The 16,898-nt window shown below is 44.6% G+C and overlaps 1 protein-coding gene across 2 annotated transcripts in view; it reads left to right on the top strand.

Annotated features, from left to right (window-relative positions):
- RHBDL2 (rhomboid like 2) overlaps positions 1–16,898 on the top strand; it is a 56,402-nt gene that overhangs the window by 15,786 nt on the left and 23,718 nt on the right. For both annotated transcript variants that reach the window (XM_031667119.1, XM_031667116.1), the window contains exons 2-4: positions 7,813–8,183; positions 11,179–11,327; positions 15,131–15,243. In XM_031667119.1, coding sequence (XP_031522979.1) covers positions 7,938–8,183; positions 11,179–11,327; positions 15,131–15,243 — 508 coding nt within the window. In that variant the 5' untranslated portion in view covers positions 7,813–7,937. The remainder of the gene's footprint in view (positions 1–7,812; positions 8,184–11,178; positions 11,328–15,130; positions 15,244–16,898) is intronic.

Here is a 16,898-nt window from a genome sequence, read left to right as displayed (position 1 = left end):
GAAGGAACTTGCCCCGGGTCAAACAGCCAGGAAATGGCAGTCTAGACCAGAAAACACATCTCCTGATTCTGTGCTCCTCTCACTGTGTCTCCCAAACACAGAACAAGAACTGATTTTATTTTTATTTATTTATTTATTTTCTTGAGACGTAGTCTTGCTCTGTTGCCCAGGCTGGGGTGTAGCAGTATGATTTCAGCTCACTGCAACTTCTGCCTCCTAGGTTCAAATGATTCTCCTGCCTCAGCCTCCCCCAGTAGCTGGGATTAAAGGCATCCACCACCTCACCTGGCTAATTTTTGGGTACTTTTAGTAGAGATGGGGTTTTACCATGTGCTAGGCTGGTCTCGAATGCCTGACCTCAGGTGATCCACCCGCCTCGGCCTCTCAAAGTGCTGGGATTACAGACAGGCGTGAGCCACCATGCCCAGTCAAGAACTGAATTTAACTTGCAACAGGAACACTCCAGGTAGAGTTAAGAATTTCTTGGCTATTCATGTGTATTAGTTACGTTATTTTATTTTTTAAAATTTTCTATTTTTGAGACAGGGTCTCTTTCTGTTGCCCAGGCTGCAGTGCAGTGGTATAATCACAGCTCACTGTAGCCTCAACCTCCCAGGTTCAAGCAATCCTCCTACCTCAACCTCCCACGTAGTTGGGGACCACAGGTGCACGGTACTATGCCCAGCTAAATTTTAATTTTTTTTTAGAGACGGGGTTTCACTATGTTGCCCAGGCTGGTCTTGAATTCCTGGGCTCAAGTAATCCTCCCACCTTGGCCTCCCACTGTGCTAGGATTACAGGCATGAGCCACTGTGCCAGCCTAGTCAGCTTTTTTTTTTTTTTTTTTGAGACGGAGTTTCGCTGTTGTTGCCCGGGCTGGAGTGCGATGGCGCAATCTCGGCTCACTACAACCTCCGCCTCCTGGGTTCAAGTGATTCTCCTGTCTTCGCCTCCCAAGTAGCTGGGATTATAGGCACATGCCACCATGCCCAGCTAACTTTTGTATTTTTAGTAGAGACTGGGTTTCATCATATTGGTCAGGCTGGTCTCGAACTCCTGACCTCAGGTGATCCGCCCGCCTCAGCCTCTCAAAGTGCTGGGATTATAGGTGTGAGACACTGTGCCCGGCCCTAGTCAGGTTTTTTTATTGCAAAAGATGGGAACTGATTCTGTCTAAGTAAATCAGGAAATGAATTTTATTCAAAGCACATTGAGTAAGTTACAGAATCATTGGAAGGCTGTAGAAACAAGGCTTGGGAAATAAGCAAAAACACCGAGAGACCAGGTACCTAGAATTAAAACAAATCCCATCACAGAGCCAGGTAGGTGAGGACAGCCTCAATGCTGCTGCTGCTGAGTGCCCAGTGCTCCTGCCTTCATCACAGCCACAGCTGGCATTGGACACTGGATGCCATGCTGACCCCAATGGCAAGGCTGTCTGGACACTGGATACTGCTGCCACTGCTGCAACCACTGTAAAGAATTTTTTCCATCCCCACCTCCAGCCTCAGAAATCCTAAGCAAATGCAGCTGGTTGGTCAAGCGTAGGTGACTAGCTGCCTCGGGACATGTGAAAGTGAATATTGGGCATGGTTAATGTCTGTAATGGCAGCCGTTTCCTGCTGTCCACCAGGAGAAGATAAATTCCCCAAGAAAACTGACAAATGACGACTACATACATGTTGTCAAAGAATACACTGAAAGTCCTTGACATTTGCAGATTCAACACTTGCAATTTCGGTAATTTACTAGTTACTCCCAAAGGCCTATTATGAATGAATATGAGTTGAATGATTGGCTTTGCCTGTTAGTGAGCCAGGCCTACCGCTCTGCCTGGACATCTCACATGACTGTTATCCTTTATGTAGTTTGCATGCAGTGATTAAAATATTTGTTTCTTGTTTGCAGAGTAGAAAAGATTCATAAAATAAATCATCCATTGGTGCCAGTGATATAAACAAAGAGAAAGGAGGAGGTATAAGACAGTGACTTTGTTTTTTGGCTACAAATAGAAGTTTTGGATAAACTGGCATGGTGTGTCAAGTTCAGTCATGTCTAAGATCCCTGGTATCAGTTGTTTAGTGAGTGCATCAGCCAGTGCCAAAGCTACTCATCAAGAAAGAGATTAACCTTTTTTTTTTTCTTTTGAGTCAGAGTTTCTGTCGCCCAGGCTGGAGTGCAGTGTCAAAATCTCGGCTCACTGCAACCTCCGCCTCCTACTGCAACCTCCGCCTCCTGGGTTCAAGAGATTCTCCTGTCTCAGCCTCCCAAGTAGCTGGGATTACAGGCACATGACACCACGGCCGGCTAATTTTTGTATTTTTAGTAGAGGCAGGGTTTCACCATGTTGGCCAGGCTGGTCTTGAATGCCTGACCTCAAGTGATCTGCCCACCTCGGCCTCCCAAAGTGCTGGGATTACAGGTGTGAGCTACCATGCCCGGCCTGGCTATACTTTACAATGTAATTTTGAGAGGCACTGTGTGGTATGTAGTACATTAGAGCATCTGAAAGGTCTGGAAAAATCTTTTGCAAATGTCAGGAGTCTCCTATGTAAATCTCTTTATAGAAATCTCTTTTCGGCTGGGCATGTTGGTTTACGCCTATAATCCCAGCAGTTTATGAGGCCTAGGTGGATGGATCACTTGAGGTCAGGAGTTCGAGACCAGCCTGACCAACATGGTGAAACCCCATCTCTACTAAAAATACAAAGTTAGCCAGGCATGGTGGTGCACACCTGTAACTCCAGCTACTTGGGAGGCTGAGGCAGGAGAATTGCTTGAACCTGGGAGGTAGAGGTTGTGGTGAGCCGAGATTGCGCCATTGCACTCCAGCCTGGGCAACAAGAGCAAAACTCGATCTCAAAAAAAAAAAAAAAAAAAGAAAAAAGAAAAAAGAAATGTCTTTTCAACAGATTTTTTTTTTTAAAGGTAGTCAACTGTCCTGAGTAAATGAGCACAGTCCTGCCCTTTCAAGTCTTTGGTCAACACACTGGCTCTGTGATTGTTAACAAGTAATGCTTATTCCAGGCAAAGTCAGGAAGTAGGAAAGTTCTTTCTGTGTTTCCTTTTTTTTTTTGTTTTTGAGACAGTCTCGCTCTGTCACCCAGGCTGGAGTGCAGTGGCCAGATCTCAGCTCACTGCAAGCTCCGCCTCCTGGGTTCACGCCATTCTCCTGCCTCAGCCTCCCGAGTAGCTGGGACTACAGGCGCCTGCCACCAGCCTGGCTAATTTTTTTGTATTTTTAATAGAGACGGAGTTTCACTGTGTTAGCCAGGATGGTCTTGATCTCCTGACCTTGTGATCCACCCACCTTGGCCTCCCAAAGTGCTGGGATTACAGGCGTGAGCCACCGCACCTGGCCCTGTGTTTCCTTTTAAGAGTACTCGTGACCAGGTGGGATCATTCTGTTTCCTCTTGAGAATACTTGTGGATTACAGGCTCTCTCACACCTGTAATCTCAATGCTTTGAGAGGTCAAGCAGGGAGGATCCCTTGAATTCAAGGGTTTGAGACCAGCTGGACAACATGGGGAGGCCACCATCTCAAAATGATGATAATAATAATGATAATAAAGTTAAAAACTTTTTTTGTTTAAAAAAAGAATACTTGGCAACCACGAAGGAAAGGTTTTGCTTACCTTTTGGTTCTTTTTCCCCCCTCCCCAATTCTCAGAACCCATGAAAGGGTTTTGGTTCTTGGTGTGCATAAGGAACATTTCCATTTTTAAACAGAAGGCTAGAGACGTTCTAACAATCTACTTAGTTGTTCCCTACCTGTAGGATGAGAACTTTTCACAGCAGTGCCACCCAGTTTTGATCTGTGTATTTGAGGCCTTTCAAAAAACAGTGGGCAGCAACTTGCTGCAGATAAGAGGTAGGAGGTTTGCTTAGTGAGTAAGAAAGCAGAGTCAGCGCAGTAAATCTCCACCCAGTGAATGACACCCAATAAATGAGGACTCAAGTGCCAAGTAAAAGAATGGACAGCTGATGATGCTTGAATATTTATTTGAGACTAGAATGTGTTGTAATCCTTGTTTTGCTTTGAGACTCCTGCTCCATTCAATTGGGCTTCCAAAAATTCTGGTAATCTGAAGTGTGTTTCTAGACGCTGTATCCCAAGTTTGACCTATAGAGCCCATGGAGTTTATATACAGGCCACGCCCAAGGAAGGACAAAATTAATGACAACATGACCTTCGATTAGATTTGCTTTGTGAGGCCCCGGGGAGGGAAACCTTGGACACAGGAGCTGGTGAATAGATTCCAGCAGTGTAAGGAAGAACTACCCAAGAATTAGAACTGTTAGAAAATACAGCAACCCCACTGAAGTCCATCTAGGTTGTTTATAATCCTTCACTGCTGTGAATAGTTTTGCATGAATAGCCTTGTAATATACCTTTGTGTATGTGCTCAAATACCTTTGAAGGGTGGATTTCTAGAAGTTGGATGGTTCTGTTGAAAGGTATATGCTTTTAATAGTTTATACACATTGGCCAATTGCCTTCCAAAAGGCTGCATTAATTTATACCTCATACATTGCACCCATTGCCACACACCTCATAAATATGGGATATTATTAGTCTTTTTTCGTTTTCTTTTTTTGTGAGATGGAGTTTCACTCCTGTCACCCAGGGTTGAGTGCAATGGCACGATCTCAGCTCACTGAACCCTCTGCCTCCTGGTTTCAAGTGATTCTCCTGCCTCAGCCTCATGAGTAGCTGGGATTACGGATGCTTGCCACCATGCCCAGCTAATTTTTGTATTTTTAATGGAGACGGGTTTCACCATATTGGCCAGGCTGGTCTTGAACTCCTGACTTCAGGTGATCCACCTGAGGCCTCCCAAAGTGCTGGTATCACAGGCATGAGCCACTGTGCCCGGCCTAAGTCTTTTTCATTGTTACCAATATGATAGGTAATATTTCCTCAGAAATTCAGGAGTGGGGCAGAAGATAAATGTGAGTAGGAGAGATAGGGAAATGTCAGAGACTGGAAGGAGCACCTGTGAGCATTATAGCACCAGGTATTGGAGATAAGATAAATCAGAGAGAGGCCCCTGTTCTCAGGAAACAGGGTGGACAGGTATGGAAGTTGGAGGATGATAGTAATTGACTGAAAAGAGAGGTAAAACCAAAATGTTGGCTGGGTGCAGTGGGTCACACTTTTAATCCCAGCACTTTGGGAGGCTGAGGTGGGAGGATCGCTTGAGCCCAGGAGTTTGAGACTAACCTGGGTAACACAGGAAGATCCCATCTCAACAAAATAGAAAAAAATAGCTGGGTGTGGTGGCGTGTGTGCTTGTGGTCCCAGTTACTTGGGAGGCTGAGGTGGGAGGCTCACTTGAGCCTGGGAGGTAGAGGCTGCAATGAGCCGTGATCCTGCCACTGCAATACAGCCTGGGTGACAGAGAGAGACCTTGTCTCAAAAAAGTTAAATAAAAAAAACCCAAATGTTTCTAATTGCTACCAGTGTGCTTATTTAGTGCTAAAGCCTAAAGTAGCTAGAACTACATGTCTACTTTACGGCACAAGGCAAGGCAGAAAGCAGTCATGCAATGAGTTTTGGCTAAACCGATTGGGTCAACTATCTTTGCAGCACAGCAAATATGTTCAGGCACTAACATGCCTAAAATAGTGGTCCTGAAGTTGTAAAATTTCTGGAACTGTTGAAATCCCAAGATAAGGGTAAATGTAATCCTTATTTTTGTAGCTCCTTTTATACAGTTGTATTGTTAACAATGTGGAATTATATTTCCTCATAAAGTGATTATGTATGATATTTAGATTTACAATAAGGTTGATTTGTACAATGTGAACTGTCTCTAATTGAACTTATTTTTTAAATGCTTTAATATTTGTGGTTAAAAGCTGCTGATCTTAAATCCACATTGTAGTTTTGTCAACTATGAGATGTGGCAAAAACTAGAAAAAAATCATCAGTCTTCAAGGGAAATTAATAAAAGAGTTATATCTATGGACTGAATGTCTGACTCTGGGAGGCGGGTGAGTGGGTGGGTGAAAAGTGCAGGGGAGAGCAAAAGCCTTTATTTTCAGAAAAGTTGCTGGGGAAAAGAAAAATAAGATGTCTCTTCCTCAATTTATTGAATATAACCTATTCTAATGTGAAAAGTTGCCTAATGAGTTTCATTTGAAAATCAGTAGAATTTGATCTGATTCCCAGTAACAGGCAGTGTGAAAACAGGCCCCAGGCTCAGCTCCATCCCTTCCATCTATCCATCCATCCATCTAAAACTCATTCATCCATCTATAGCCAATAACAACTAATAATTATAGGGTGTTTACTACGTGCCAGATACTGTTCTTTTTTTTTTTTTTTTTTTTCGAGACAGAGTCTTACTCCGTGGCCCAGTCTAGAGTGCAGTGGTGTGAATTTGGCTCACTGCAACCTCCGCCTCCCAGGTGCAAGTTATTCTCCTGCTTCAGCCTCCCAAATAGTTGGAAGTACAGGCACGTGCCACTATGCCCAGCTGGTTTTTGTATTTTTAGTAGAGACGGGGTTTCACCATGTTGGCCAGGCTAGTCTGAAACTCCTGAGCTCAAGTGATGGGATCACAGGCTAAGCCACCATGCCTGGCCCAGATACTGCCCAGATACTGTTCTAAGTGCTTTATTGCATTATCTCAAGTAAGCTTCCCAGCGATGTTATGAGGCAAGTGCTATCATTATTCCCAGTTTAAAATGGAATCTGAGGGTTTCCCGATAAGTTAAACATAGAATTAATTACCATATGACCCAGCAATTCCACTCATAGGTATATGCTCCCCCTCAAACTGGAAACAGATGTTTAAAGAAAACTTGTGCCGGGCGCGGTGGCTCACGCCTGTAATCCCAGCACTTTGGGAGGCCGAGACGGGCGGATCACGAGGCCAGGAGATGGAGACCATCCTGGCTAATATGGTGAAACTCCGTCTCTACTAAAAAAAAAAAAAAAAAAAAAAAAAAATTAGCCGGGTGAGGTGGCGGGCGCCTGTAGTCCCAGCTACTCGGGAGGCTGAGGCAGGAGAATGGCGTGAACTCGGGAGGCGGAGCTTGCGGTGAACTGAGATGGCGCCACTGCACTCCAGCCTGGGTGACAGAGCGAGACTCCGTCTCAAAAAAAAAAAAAAAAAAAAGAAAGAAAGAAGGAAAGAAAACTTGTACAGGGATGTTCATTCACAATAGCCAAAAGGTGGAAACAACCCAAATGTCCATAAACAGATGAGTGGATAAACAAAATGTGGCATGTCTATATAACGCAACAGCATTCAGCCATAAAAAAAGGACATTCTGGGCCGGGTGTAGTGGCTCATGCCTGTAATCCCAGCACTTTGGGAGGCTGAGGCGGGTGGATCACTTCAGGTCAGGAGTTCAAGACCAGCCTGGCCAACATTGTGAAATCCTGTTTCTACTGAAAATACAAAAATTAGCCAGGGAGGGTGAAGCAGAAGAATTGCTTGAACCCAGGAGGCGGAGGTTGCAGTGAACTGAGATCTCGCCATTGCACTCCAGCCTGGGCCAAAGAGCAAAATGACTCAAAAAAAAAAAAAAAAAATTAAATGGCAAAAATGGTAAATTTTATGTTATGTGTATTTCACCACAATTTAAGAAATATGTAATTTGAGGCTTGGAGAATTTAATTAAGTGATTTATCTGATGTTAACTGACAGCTGATACGTGGTAGACCTGTGTTTTAATCTCAGTCATCTGGCTCTTTGGCTCATGCTTTTTAAAACAATTACAGGGAAAACTTTATTTTGGGCCATTTAGGAGGTTTAGATCATTTTGATCATCTTCAGCTGTCTTCTCTTTACATGCAGGAAAGGCCTTGGAAAGCAGTGGTTGTGCCAGACAGCCCAGGGAAGAGCCACAGCCTGAGGACCTAGGGCCACCTGCTGTTCCCTGGGATTCATGTCCTTCTGGGGTGGAGGGAGAACCCAGAACAATGGCTGCTGTTCATGATCTGGAGATGGAGAGCATGAATCTGAATATGGGGAGAGAGATGAAGGAAGAGCTGGAGGAAGAGGAGAAAATGAGAGAGAATGGGGGAGGTAAAGATCGTGCCAAGAGTAGAAAGGTCCACAGGATCGTCTCAAAATGGATGCTGCCCGAAAAGGCCCGAGGAACATACTTGGAGAGAGCTAACTGCTTCCCGCCCCCTGTGTTCATCATCTCCATCAGCCTGGCCGAGGTGAATGGGGAGCAGGGTGGGCAATGGGGTAAGTGGCACAGGGGAGTTGCAAACAAACTAGGGGTCAGATCTAGATCTAGAGAAGAGACTGGGAACGTGTGAGAGAGCTGGGCGGGGATGGGGACAGCACACACCTCACCTCTGCCTCCGCCCTCCCCACAGCTGCCTTTGAGGCTTTCCCTATACTCACGGTCACTGCCAACCCAGGTGGAGTTTCCTTTGTCAGACAAAGCTGCCCAGCTGTGGCTGCAGTTTCAGTGGCTTCCTTTCATTTTAGCCGTGAGGTCTTTAGGGACCAAATCATCCTGGGGTTGCACATAGGCTTTCTCTCATGAACCGATTGAGACTGGTTGGTAAGGCCTTTCTGGGACCCCAGGTTTAGAACTATTATAGAATGCTTCTGAATTTCAGTGGGAAAAAACCGGGATCCTTTAACAATGTCTACTTCAGGCAATATGTGATGTGTTTTCAGGCTCTGATCTAGCCAGTCCTCTTGTTTTCCAGAAAAGACTGCAAGTCTCAGAGAGGTGGGATGACTTTCCCAAGGTCACATCATAGTCACTGGGCCAGGATGAGGCTCCCCTGAACCTCATGGCACCTAGGTTTTTCCCCCACACTTGATGTCCTATAAAGGAACACGTGATGTCCTAACACTTGATGTCCCCACACTTGATGTCCTATAAAGGAATTGGCCAACCGTGGCTGCCTGTGGAGTGGGACTTCAGGGGCATTAGGCAGTTCCTAATGGAACCCTTTTAGTTCCCACTGATGCACTGATGCCTCAGCTTCCTTTTCACAAACCGTATTCGTCAAGAGTTCTTCAGAAAAACAGAATCAATAGGTGTGTGTGTCCTGGGGGAAGAGAGATTGATATTTATTTCAAGGAATTAGCTCAAATGATTATGGAGACTTGGCAGGTTCAAAATCTTCAGGGAAGGCCGGCAGGCTGGAGGCCCAGGGAAGACTTGCCATTCAAGTCCAAAGATAGAGTTCCGCTGGCAGAACTCCCTTTCCTAACAGAGGACAGTCTTTTCTCTAGCAAGGCCTTCAACTGACTAGACAAGGCTCACCCATTGTATGGTGGGAAATTGGCTTTACTCAAAGACTACTGATTTAAATATTAGTGTAAACCGTACCCTCACAAAAACACCTAGGATAATGTTTAAGCAAATGTCCGGGTAGCATAGCCTAGCTAAGTTGACACATAAAATTAACCATTGCAGGGACCAAGCCTCTTATGGCTCAGATAAAGGTAAGGCTAAGGTGTAAGCGTCCCAGGAGATGCTGTGGTCAAGTCTGTTTTGGTTGAAAGGGCACAGTTCTAATTGTTTTCACAGGATTTTATTGTGAGACTGCTTGCAACTGGGAAGTCTTCGGATCTGAGGCGTCTGTATCTGCTTTTTCTGCTTCTCCCTTCTGTTATCCTTCCGGCCTATGAGTTGTCTTGTGTTCCAATCAGCTGTGTGTGTGTCTGTTCCAGGTGAATGGGGAAGAAAGAGATAAGCTCTTGTGGTACAAATCACAATTGCCTAGATAGTGAGTGCTATGGAGGAGGTTGGTTTGCCATAGGAGGCTCATGGAGCAGGTGCTGAGACACCTGCCTCTCACAGAAAGACCAATTTTTAAATTAAACATTTTCAAATAAACTTTTAGATAAAATAGAAAGTTCCTGTATGCTCCTCACCCAGTTTCTCCCATTGTTTATATCCTACATTTCCATAGTACATTGCATTGTTTTTCTTTTTTTTTCAAACCCAAGATAATCTCTGTATATAGTACATTACATTTCCATAGTGTGTGTGTGTGTGTGTGTATATATATATATATATATATGTATTTTTTTTTTAATTTGAGACGGAGTTGCTCTGTCGCCCAGCCTGGAATGCCAGTGGCATGATCTCAGCTCACTGCAACCTCTGACTCTCAGGGTCAAGTAATTCTCCTGACTCAGCCTCCCAAGTAGCTGTGATTACAGGTGTGCACCACCACGCCTGGCTAGTTTTTTTTTTTTTTGTATTTTTAGTAGAGATGTGGTTTCGCCATGTTGGCCAGGCTGGTCTTGAACTCCTGACCTCAGATGATCCGCCTGCCTCAGCCTCCCAAAGGGCTGGGATTATAGGCATGAGCCACTGCACCTGGCCCCATAGTACATTTGTCAAAACTAAGAAAGTGCCATTGGCATATTCCTAACTAAACTCCAGATTTATCTGGATTTTTACCAGTTTCTCCATTAATGGCCTCTTTCTGTTCCTCTGGTACCCACTGCATTTAGCTGTCATGTCTCCCAGGCTCCTCTGATCTATGTATGGCAGCTTCTCAGTCTGTTTTTCATGACTCTGATAGTCTTGAGGGGGACTGGCTAGGGATCCTGTAGAATGTCCCCCAGCTGGGGTTTGACTGATGCTTTTCTCATGATTTAACTGGAGTTATGAGTTTGGGCGAAGAATACCATGGAGGTGAAGGGCTCTTCCCATCACATAGCCTCAGAAAGTTGAGGACATCACATGGCATCACTGGGACATTCACCTCCATCCCTTGGTTAAGGGAGGGTTTGCCAGGTCTCTCCCCTTGCAAGTGATTATTTTTCCCTTTCCCTGCTCTATTATTCGGAAGCCAGCATTGACCTACTTTCATAGGAAGTTGTAAATGAAAGATCAGTTGGTGTGACGATGAGGGCAGTGGGTATTTAAGAGTGAGAGGGTAGTAGAGAACGTAGTGCCAGAGAGCAGGGGGTCCAAGAGCAGGGCAAAAGGGGTTCAGAAAGTCTTCCTTACAATATGAGCTAGCACTGCTCCCAACCATCGGAGGAAGTGGGGTATGGTGGAAACCATCACAGCGGGGGATAGTGAAGAAGTGTATTTCATGTCATCTTCTGGCTCTGTGGTGTGGCCCACTTGAGAGCTGAATCATCTGAAACAGTTACTGCCCATGGGCCTGAATGGGGCCCCTCTCTGGAGACAGTGTGGTTAACACTCATGTCTGCTCCCTCCGTCAGCTGGCAGTGTTTATTTACTATGCTGTGTGGAAGCCTCAGAAACAGTGGATCACCTTGGACACAGGCATCTTGGAGAGTCCCTTTATCTACAGTCCTGAGAAGAGGGAGGAAGCCTGGAGGTTTATCTCATACATGCTGGTACATGCTGGGTAAGCAATGACAGTTAAGCCCCTGGTATCATAGTTGATTATATCATTGTAACCTCTAATATTTGTTGAGTGCTTTATTATTGATAAGGCACTTTCATGTCCGTAATCTTCACAGCAACCCTAAGGAGTAGGTATTGCTCCCGCTGTTTTATGTCTGAGACTTGGAAGATGTAGTCATGAAGGCTGAGGTGGGCAGATCACACGAGGTCAGGAATTCGCGACCAGCCTGGCTGATATAGTGAAACCCCATCTCTATTAAAAATAAAAAAATTATCCAGGCATGGTGGTGCATACCTGTAGTCCCAGGAGGCCGAGGTGGAAGAATTGCTTGAACCTGGGAGGCAGAGGTTGCAGTGAGCCAAGATCGTGCCACTGCACTCCAGGCTGGGGGACAAGAGCAAGACTCCATCTCAAAAAAAAAAAAAAAAAAAAAAAAAAGGGTGTAGTCACTTGCTCCAAGTCACACAGCTAAGTTGCAGAGCTAGGACCTCAGCTCACTAGTGCTAACTCTAAGGCCAGTATATCTTTTTTTTTTTTTTTTTTTGAGATGGAGTCTCACTCTTGTCGCCTTGCTGGAGTGCAGTGGGGCGATCTCTGCTCACTGCAACCTCTGCCTCCTGGGTTGAAGCGATTCTCCTGCCTCAGCCTCCTGAGTAGCTGGGATTACAGGCACCCACCACCAGGCCGGGCTAATTTTTATACTTTTAGTATAGACAGGGTTTCACCATGTTGGCTAGGCTAGTCTCGAACTCTGACCTCAGGTGATCCATCTGCCTCGGCCTCCCAAAGTGCTGGGATTACAGGTGTGAGCCACTGTGCCCATAAGGCCAGTATACTTTATATTGCATTATAACTGCCCAATATTAGTATTTATTTAGGAATATTAATGAGAAGAGACCAAATCATTGCAAAACCAAAAGCATGTTCCCCTAGTTGTCTAATGTTGTTAAATATACTCTTTAGGCTATGAAAATGGTGGTGCTGAGTCACCAGTCTCCTCCTCCACTACCATACATCAAACAAAATTTAGTTCATGACCGGGCACAGTGGCTCACGCCTGTAATCCCAGCACTTTGGGATGCCAAGGCGGGTAGATCACCTGAGGTCAGGAGTTCGAGACCAACCTGACCAATATGATAAAACCCCGTGTATACTAAAAATACAAAAACTAGCTGAGTGTGGTGGTGTGTGCCTGTAATCCCAGCTACTCAGGAGGCTGAGACAGGAAAATTGCTTGAACCCAGGAGGTGGAGGTTGCAGTAAGCTGAGATCACGCCACTGCACTCTAGAGTAGGTGATACAGCGAGACTCTCTCTCAAAAATAAAATAAAATAAATTTAGTTCATGAACATATTGATGAGTGTATGATACTGTTATTCATCTGGAATAATACTGGTAATAGGAGATGCAGTGACCACCATTTAGTTTTGCCTATAGTTTCTTTTCTTTTTTTTTTGAGACGGAGTCTAGCTTTGTCACCAGGCCGGAGTGCGGTGGTGCAATCTCAGCTCACTGCAACCTCTGGCTCCCTGGTTTAAGCCATTCTTAAACCAGGCTGGAGTGCAGTGGTGTGAACCGAGATCACGCCACTGCACTCCAGCCTGGGTGATAGCACGAGACTCCATCTCAAAAATAAATAAATAATAAAATAAAAATAAAATAAAGAAATAAACAAATAAAATAGAAAGGATGACACTTTTGCTTAGTGGTTAAATAGGCATCAGGACACATCACTCAGAGGCTTGACAAATCAGGGGCAAAATCACCAATTGCTCAGTTTCCATTTAACGAGTATATCCTGAGCCAACATGGCTCCTGCACACAAGGACTTTAAGATGATAAGAGGGAACATGTCAGTTAAATAGCTATGTAAGGCAGTGCAGTATTATAGTATATAGTAGGCTGGGTACAATATACCTCATAAGGTTGTTGTGATTAAATGAGACAATGGCTATAGTTTTCACTGTGCCTAACACATAGTAAGGCACTTAAAAAAAATTTGCGGCCAGGAGCAGTGACTCACACCAATAATCCCAGCACTTTTGGAGGCTGAGGTGGGTGGATTGCTTGAGCCCAGGAGTTCAAAACCAGCCTGGGTGACATGGTGAAACCCCCATCTCTCCAAAAAAAAAAAAAAAAAAAAAAAAAATTAGTTGGGCACAGGGTGTGTGCCTGTAGTCCCAGCTACTGGGGAGGCTGAGGTGGGACAATTAAGGAATCCTCAGGCCCAGGAGACGGAAATGTAGTGAGTCAAAGTCGAGACACTGCATTCTAGCTTAGGTGAAGGGAGTGAAACCCTGTCTCAAAAAAAAAAAAAAAAAAAAAAAGTCCAGGTGCGGTGGCTCACACCTGTAATCCCAGCACTTTGGGAGGCCGAGGCGGGTGGATCACGGGGTCAGGAGTTCGAGACCAGCCTGGCCAATATGGTGAAACTCTGTCTCCACTAAAAATACAAAAATTAGCTGGGCGTAGTGGCGCATGGGCAGAGGTTGCAGTGAGCTGGGATTGTGCCACTGCACTCCAGCGTGGGTGACAGAGCACACTCCGCCTCAAAAAAAAAATTTTCTTTTTTGCAAGGCTGTGTAGGACATACCATGTATAGAATTATATAAATTAGGAATGTTTTGGATGCAAGTACCAAAAATATCTAACAAGGCCTTAAACAGAGGTTATTTTTTTCCCATATAAGATGCCCAGAGAGGCCAGGCATGGTGGCTCATGCCTGTAATCCCAGCACTTTCCCAGGCCAAAGTGGGTGGATCACCCGAGGTCAGGAGTTCAAGACCAACTTGGCCAACATGGTGAAACACTGTCTCTACTTGAAATACAAAAATCAGCGAGGCACGGTGGCTCATGCCTGTAATCCCAGCACTGTGGGAGGCTGAGGCAGGTGGATCACTGAGGTCAGGAGTTCGAGACCAGCCTGACCAACATGGTGAAACCTCATCTCTACTAAAAATACAAAAATTAGGCCGGGCACGGTGGCTCACTACTGTAATCCCAGCCTTTGGGAGGCCAAGGCAGGCAGATCACCTGAGGTCAGGAGTTTGAGACCAGCCTGATCAACATGGAGAAACCCTGTCTCTATTAAAAATGCAAAATTAGCTGGGTGTGGTAGCGCATGCCTGTAATCACAGCTACTCAGGAGGCTGGGGCAGGAGAATCGCTTGAACTTGGGAGGCAGAGGTTGCAGTGAGCCGTGATCATACCATTGCACTTCAGCCTGGGCAACAAGAGATAAACTCCATCTCAAAAAAAAAAAGAAAAGAAAAGAAAAGAAAAAAATAAGCTGGGCGTGGTTGCAGCCACCTGTAATCTCAGCTACTAGGGAGACTGAAGCAGGAGAATCGCTTGAACCTGGGAGGTGGAGGTTGCAGTGAGCCAAGATCATGCCATTGCACTCCAGCTTGGGCAACAAGAGATAAACTCTATCTCAAAAAAAGAAAAGAAAAAAAAATTAGCCAGGAGTGGTGGCATATGCCTGTAATCCCAGCTACTTGGGAGGCTGAGGCATGAGAATTACTTAAACCCTTGAGGCAGAGGTTGTGGTGAGCAGAGATTGCACCACTGCACTCCTGGCTGGGAGACACAGCAAGACTGTCTCACACACACACACACACACACACACACACACAGAAAAAAGAAAAAGAAAAAAAGAGTTGTCTGCTAAGAAAAATTAGAAAATGGAATTCTAGTTAAGCAAATCCTTAACTAGAGAAAACACATGAAAGTCTGTTCATCTCCCAGGGAAATAACTGCTGGGTTTAGTCATAATATGTGACAACTGTTGTTTGTCTTTGCAGAGTTCAGCACATCTTGGGGAATCTTTGTATGCAGCTTGTTTTGGGTATTCCATTGGAAATGGTCCACAAAGGCCTCCGTGTGGGGCTGGTGTACCTGGCAGGAGTGATTGCAGGTCAGTGTTCTGAGGTAACACAGAATCAATACCTCTGGGCTCTCAGGATTACAAGCAAAGGACAACACACTTATAGTAGGCTTCTTTAAGTCAGGATTTATTGCACTCCTCATATGTGCTAGGAACACACTAAGCCTTAGAGATCATTGAATTAGAGATACTATCGGCAAGCAAAGACAAGTCAGGTATCTCACACTAAACACAGGGTTTTGCATAATTCAAATTGCAAGTAGGCCAGGCGCTCCCGCCTGTAATCCCAGCACTTTGGGAGGCTGAGGAGGGTGGATCACTTGAGGCCAGGAGTTCGAGACCAGCCTGGCCAATATGGTGAAACCCTGTCTCTACCAAAAATACAAAAATTAGCTGGGCATGGTGGCTCACTCCTGTAATCCCAGCTACTCACAGGGCTGAGGCACCAGAATCGCTTGAACCTAGCGGGTGAAGATTACAGTGAGCCAAGATTGTGCCACCGCACTCCACACTCCAGCCTGGGCAACAGAGCGAGACTCTGTCTCAAAAAGAAAAAATAAGAAAAAGAATAAAGAAAACTGCAAGTAGTTTGGTGTATAGGTACGTATTTGAGTAAAGGCCTAAAGCCAGATCATGAAGGCCCTTATATGTCAGACTAATGATTTTGAGAAGAAGCATGATCAGATTTGCATTTAAGAAAGACAACTTTAAGAGAATGTAGAGAATAACCAAAGGGGCTCTAAGACTGGGTAGGTACAAGCAGCATATGTTAGTGATCTCTAAAACTGGGTGCGCCTAAGATGATCCATTATGGCATGGGAAGAAAATATTAGAACTCCCATCCATCCATTTGTTTATTTATTGGAAGCATTTTTAAAATTAAACTTTTAATTTTGAGATAATTATAGATTTACATGCAGTTGTTAGAAATAATGCCTAGAGGTCTTATGTACCCTTTAAACCAGCGATCCTCAATGGTGACATCTTGCAAAACATTAGTACTGTATCACAACTAGGACACCCACGTTGATATAGTCAGGGTACAAAACATTTTCAAACCATATGGATCCCTCATGATGTCTTTTTATAGCTATACTGTTTTCTGTCCCACCCTCCTTTACCTCTGGCAACTACGAATCTGTTCTCCATTTCTATAATTTTGTCATCTGAAGAATATTGTATAAATGGAATAATCCAGTATATACCCTTGAGGGATTGATTTTCTTCACTCAGCATAATTCTCCAGGGATTCATCTAGGTTGTTGTATATGTCAATAGTTTATTGCTTTTTATTGCCCAGTATTTATTCCATAAAATGGGTATAGCATCGCTTGTTTAACCATTCACTCAATGAAGGTCATCTGCGTTGTTTTCAGCTTTTGGCTATTAGGAATGACACCACTCTAAACACCTGTGTATACGTTTTTATGAACACAAGTATGGGGTTTTGTGAACAGAGTTTTCATTCTCTAAGATAAATGTCCAAAGGCATAGTTGTTGGATCACATGATAGTGGCATATTTTATTTTTAAATTTTATTTTATTTTATTTATTTATTTTGAGATAAGAGTCTCGCCCTGTCACCCAGGCTGGAGTGCAATGGCGTGCTCTCAGCTCACTGCAACCTCCACTTCCCCGATTCAAACGATTCTCCCGCCTCAGCCTCCCGAGTAGATGGGATTACA

This window comes from Papio anubis, chromosome 1 (assembly GCF_008728515.1).
Source record: "Papio anubis isolate 15944 chromosome 1, Panubis1.0, whole genome shotgun sequence".
Lineage (NCBI taxonomy): Eukaryota > Metazoa > Chordata > Mammalia > Primates > Cercopithecidae > Papio > Papio anubis.
Note: the sequence above shows the minus strand (reverse complement) of the source record. Positions and strands in the feature narration are given on the sequence as shown.